Below are 5,899 nucleotides of genomic sequence, written 5' to 3'. Positions count from 1 at the left end.
TTGTCATAAAAGATAGCAAGCCTTTCACTACTTCACTAAATGAATTTCAGAGTAAACACTGTGATTCTGCAGAGCGCAGTCAGTAGGCTTTCCAATATTTTCTTCTGTTACATAGTGCCTACCACCCTTAAGGCACTTGAATACTAGAGTATAGTAAGTCAAACGTTTGATGTTTATCGAATGAGATTACAAAATATTTGGTTTTGTCAGTGTATCAAACAAATTTTTACATTGATAAATGTTCTCTAGGAATGTGACTACATTCATCAGGTGTGAACTCTTGTAAATGAATTTTGTATCTTGAATCCACGTATATATTAAGTGTATCATCAATATAAAAATAAATATTATTTGCTTAAAAGTTATTGGTACTTCTTCAGCATCGTTGACAGATTGTTACACTATTAGGTTTGCTTTTTTCAGATAACACCTGGAAGGCTTTAAAACTGACCTGGGTTTGTGCATTCAATGTTTATTCTTCTAGTCTGTACATTTTGTTTTTTTCCTGCCCTGGTCCTGGTGGTCACAAGTGGAACGTATGCAGAGAGGAGGACTGTTGAAGAATCAGGCACAACCATCTTACCCCTTGGGTGTTGGGTTTGGGGTCAGGAACTAGGCTTTCCACGGGTTCCTATGTGATGAGGGAGGACAGACTTCCCGTGGTCACAGTGACAAGGACCTCTAGTTCCTTTAACATGGAACGCCCCATTTGGCATTGAAGAGTCCAGAGGCCCGACTTAGGCCTCCACTTTGCACTATGCCTTTGTTTTTTTTTGAGGGGGGGGTTGAGTCTCACTTTGTTACCCTCAGTAGAGTGCCGTGGTGTCATAGGTCACAGCAACCTCAAACTCCTGGGCTTAAGCAATTCTCTTGCCTCAGCCTCTCAAATGGCTGGGACTACAGGCGCCCGCCACAACGCCCGGCTCTTTTTAGATACAAGGTATCGCTCTGGCTCAGGCTGGTCTTGAGCCTGTGAGCTCAGGCAGTCCAGCCGCCTCGGCCTTCCCAGTATTGGAATTACTGGCGTGAGCCACCGCGCCGACCCCTACGCTGCGACTTTGAATAAGCCAGTTTTTCCCCCTTGGACTTTTTATCCGTCAAAAGGTGGCCCTTTAGTGGACCATAAAGTGAATATAGTGGGCTGCCACCAAAGTGTTTTTACATAAGATGCAACTATCTCCGATCGCATTATGTAACGAGGATGTTGTTCTGGACTCTTTCAGCTGTACGTTACGTGGGTACAGGGATGTCAGAGTGTAACCTACAGTAGGTCACAGGCGCCAGGGAGCTGGAGCTGCCGGCTCCCGTTTGAGAACAGACTAGCTGCGACCACAGTGACAAGATGGCTGCGTGGGGTCCGGCGAGACCGGGATGCGCCAGGCTGTGCGGTCACTGCTGCGTTTCTTTTCTCTTTTTTCTCTTTTTTTGGCGCGGGGGCAGCCTACGTGGGAATAGGCCCGAGAATTCTCCCCAGTAAAGCACCCGGGCCCACAGCACCAACTGGGTGCTTTTCCTTTTGCCAAGACTCCACCCACTTCTCCCGCTCCGCACACACCCGTGAGGGTAGAAAAAAGGAAAAAACAAAGTCCTCGGCGACCCAGTAGTCACCTGCGGCTCCGGCCGCCCGCTGACGTGGCCAGCGACCTGAGGGAGCGCCAAGACAGGCGCCCGCGCGCTCCAGTCGTTCCGCCCGCGCGCAGGCGCAGGAGCGTGTAGGTGCCTCCCCCGCGCGCAGTCACTTCCGGCGCGCTGGGGACGTGCGGTTCCGGGTCGCTGCTCCGCTCGCCGGCTGGCAGTGGGGGCTGGTGACGCGGGCGGGCGCTCACGAGAGGCCCCGGAGGCGGGGCTCTGCTGGCTGCCCGGAGAGCGGCAGGTGCGCGGGCCGGGACTCCGGAAATGCGAGCAGGCCCCTCGTTCTCCCGCTGGCCTTGGTCTGTCCCCAAACCGGCCCGGACGGGGTTGCCCAAGACCCAAGGCGGGGGGCGGTACCGGGGTCCGGTAGGGGCGGAGGCGGGCTCCCTGGCCTGGGAGTCTGGAGCCGAGGGTTCCAAGATTCCTTCCTGCGCGACCTTGGACAAGTCGCTCCTTGTGTTTGGTGCTTAGTTTCCCTGCTGTCAAATGGGAGATGTTGGGTTCTTCCTTTCTTCGACTGTCCAAACACAGGCGGGGCTGGTGGGAACTTGAGAGTGAGCTCCAAACTGCCGTGGCAGGTTTCTGTCTGCCTTCTTGGGCGTTGGGCATCTGTCTTTTACCCAACTCTGCCTGCCTTTTTCTCAACAACTTACTGCGAATCAGGGCTCCATGACCAGACAGCCCCAAATCTGGCCACGTAAACTGTGTAAGTGTGAGAACAACTGAGAAATAAATGCTGGCCCAGGGAAACCTTGCTCTCAATTCACATTGTTTTGCTCACGGCTCCCAAGGAGAGTAAATTTAGGCATTTACTGCAGTGAGCGATTCTATTCTTTGTGCCTGTAGGTGAAGCTCTTAGGCAAATCACAAATAGGAGACCGGGGTTCGAGAGGGGAGCTCATGGAGAGTTATGCAGTGACAACTTTTCTTCCCCTTCTTAATTCTCCCTTCATCCTCTTTCTCTACTTCTGTCCTGTTACCTCCAACTACCATTTTGGCCTTACACGTGAAAAGAAATACCCAACGCATTTTATCTTTGTCTTCACGCAGGACACAATGGTTTGACCTCCAAGATGTTTAAAATCTGGTAGATAAGCCAGGTGAGTAAGTGGTTTACAGACATGGAAGGTAAAGTTTTGGAAGAATGGTGCAGTCTTAATGGATGATCTGAAGTCATTTGTAGATCTTAAAGGAGAGCTTAGGTATCCTCCACAAAACATGGAAAGTTAAGGTTGGAATCAAAATATTAGTATTTCATACACCATTAGAAGAAAAGGTGTTTGCATCTCATGTTGACTCTGACAATGTCAAACATTCTGAAGAAAAACTGTCACTGGGCGGCGCCTGTAGCTCAGTGAGCAGGGCGCTGGCCCCATATACCCAGGGTGGCGGGTTCGAACCGTCATGGCCAAACTGCAACAAAAAATTAGCTGAGTGTTGTTGTGGTGCCCTATAGTCCCAGCTACTCAGGAGACTGAGGCAAGAGAATCACCTAAGCCCAGGAGTTGGAGGTTGCTGTGAGCTGTGACGTTATAGCACTCTACCGAGGGCGATAAAGTAAAAAAAAAAACAGAAAGAAAAACTGTGATTATAGGTAATTTTATCAGAATCAAAACCACACAGCATTTCCAGGGGAAGTTTAAGGATATGTCGTATCTGCACATTACAGTTGTTTGGCCTGCTTTTTTTCTAGGTTATCTGTTTTTTCTAGAGAGCAGATAATTGCAAACCATCCTGGAACATTAGAATGTTACACCTTTTCTCCATATTGAATTATATATGTTTTTGCCTTCAACTTAAAAAAAAGAAGCCACTTAGTTATAATTAAATTCACAGGGAAGGATTTGAAAGCATTAAGTCATGATTACATGATGTTAATGTTTGCCCTGGGATATTTTTCCAAATGTGCCTTATATTAGCATCAACATGGTATAATAAAAAAAAAAGTTTTTGAAGTAGGGATATGTGAATCAGAAACTTCTGTGTTCAAATACCAGCACTGCCGCTTAACCACATAATCTTTAGCAGGTTATTTCACCTAGAGCCTGGATTTCCTCATCTGTATGTGCACATGAAGCACTCGAGTACGTTTTAAATGTTTAGTAATTGTGTTCTATTAAGTGTTTTTAAATGTTTAGTAATTGTGTTCTATTAAGTGTACATGTAACTTATGAAACTTAATTTTGAAACCTAAAGCTTAGCATAGCAACTCAGATGTGAAATCTTTCCAGTGTTTAACTCAGAGCTGTTTCTTTGATCTGATTCATAGATACTGTGTTGCCATAACCCCTTGGCCCACATTTAAGTGGGACTGCAGCTAGCTTGGATGTCTGAAACTTTTTAGGCATCTGTGTCTGAACCCTGGTCCCTGGCCTGAGGACTACTGAGAGCTGGTTATTTGTGCAGGATAGCCAAACAGCAAAAATGTTTGCAAAGTTAAAGAAGAAAATTGCAGAAGAGACTGCTGTTGCTCAGAGGCCAGGAGGTGCTACTAGGATCCCACGGTCGGTGAGCAAGGAATCCGTTGCCTCTATGGGAGCTGACTCAGGAGATGACTTTGTAAGTGTCTTTGTTTTTAAAATTATGCAAAGAATCTTTTCAATAAATATTTCTTTTAAAATTGCATGATTGTTTCATACCTTTTGTACAAAGCCCTGCACATCTGATTTTTCTTCCTCTTAGATGCCTTTTTGTTAATGTTTGGTTTGTTAATCTTAAGGTACTTTATTGTTTTTCTGTGCATATCTTTCCATGTTCTCTACATTGTCCTCTTGTACTGTTTTTCTATCTGTATGCCTTATAAATCTTTCACATTTCATCTCTCAAAATGTAAAAGCTTGTTTTCTTTCCAGACATAATACTTTGAAGTCATTGTTCCTTAACAGGGTCTATGAGTAGGGAAATGTTATGCTTAATGATTTAAGTGTATCTTTGGCATATAATAGAATCCTCTTAAGTTAGAAATTTATTGTAAAATTATTTATAAGGCCAGGTATAGTTGCCCATGCCTATAATCCTAGCACTTTGGGAGGCTGAGACAGGTGAATTGCTTGATCTCAGGAGTTCAAGACTAGCTTGAGCACCAGCAAGACTCTATCTCTGCAGAACAGCGGGGTGTTGTGATGGGCGCCTGTAGTCCCAGCTACTCAGGAGGCTGAGGCAAGAAGATTGCTTGAGCCCAAGAGTTTCAGGTTGCTGTGAACTATAATGCCATGGCATTCTATCAAGGGCAAAAAAGTGAGACTCTGTCTCAAAAAAAAAAATTATTTATAATGCTTGATATATATATATAAGAATGTATGTAATGTATATGCATACATTAAAGTGCTAAGTAAAGGTAGATATATCACCCATCTGAAGAATTGTCAGTACTGTTGAAGCCACTTATATACTCCTTCCCAATTCTCTCTTTCTCCTCCAAATAACTACTTTTTGTTTATCATTTCCTTGCTTTTTAAATTAACTTACCAGATATGTATGTATTCACAAATGATTTATTGTTTAATACAGGTTATTTTTGAACCTATAAAAGTGGCATATCATAGACTTTTTGGATTGCTTTTTTAAAAAACTTAACATAGTTTTAAAATGCATCTGTGTTACATGAGGTTGCTCTTCATTTACTTTTACTGCTGTGAAGGTTCCAACATTCAAAAAGGCCTAATTTATCTCTCTTCTGGTGATAGACATTTGAGTTGTTTCCATAGTCAGATGAGCCTTCCTCCTCCTCTCTATGCCACCTGAATCCTGGGTCACATTACATGGTGGAAGCTATTAGGTTATTGGGGTGGAGCAATAAGATTCATTGGTTCCTATATTTAATAAGAAAAAAAGTCCACATTTGAACACCAAGCTGAAGATGCTCAATACTGAGTTCTGCAGAAGGTTCTGCTTTGCCTTCACACTGATATGCTAAATAAAGTCTGTATCTGTATGCCAGATATAGAGATTGACCTGAATTCAGGAAATACTTGGAGACTTCTCAAGTAATCTATTTGAATTTACTACAGCCTGATCCTCCCTCTTTATCTTCAACTGCATATAATTCTCTGTATAGATTCCTTTCATATGCAGTAGCTCAAATTCTAAATGAACAAAATGGGATTCACTAACTCTATCTTGAAAGGTACATCTTCATTCTATCAAGTCATTAGCTAATAACCTTGGAAGCATTTTAGGCTCTTTCCTCCTTCCTCTTCTTGATGTTCAGTCAGTCAACATGCATGTATTGTGGCTTCCATTTCTTTTTCTTTTTTTTTTTTTTTTT

The 5,899-nt window shown here is 43.8% G+C and overlaps 1 protein-coding gene across 1 annotated transcript in view; it reads left to right on the top strand.

Moving 5' to 3' along the window:
• Nucleotides 1-1,812: 1,812 nt before the first annotated feature.
• The window catches only part of GOLGA1 (golgin A1), a 78,468-nt gene continuing 74,381 nt past the window's right edge, over nt 1,813-5,899 (top strand). Inside the window, exons 1-3 of the mRNA XM_012802337.2 lie at nt 1,813-1,931; nt 2,683-2,732; nt 3,902-4,191. Coding sequence (XP_012657791.1) covers nt 4,057-4,191 — 135 coding nt within the window. The 5' untranslated portion in view covers nt 1,813-1,931; nt 2,683-2,732; nt 3,902-4,056. The remainder of the gene's footprint in view (nt 1,932-2,682; nt 2,733-3,901; nt 4,192-5,899) is intronic.

Source organism: Otolemur garnettii, unplaced genomic scaffold (assembly GCF_000181295.1).
Source record: "Otolemur garnettii isolate 467f Iridium unplaced genomic scaffold, OtoGar3 scaffold00014, whole genome shotgun sequence".
In the NCBI taxonomy this organism is placed as follows: domain Eukaryota; kingdom Metazoa; phylum Chordata; class Mammalia; order Primates; family Galagidae; genus Otolemur; species Otolemur garnettii.
This window is presented reverse-complemented; position numbering and strand designations above follow the sequence as displayed.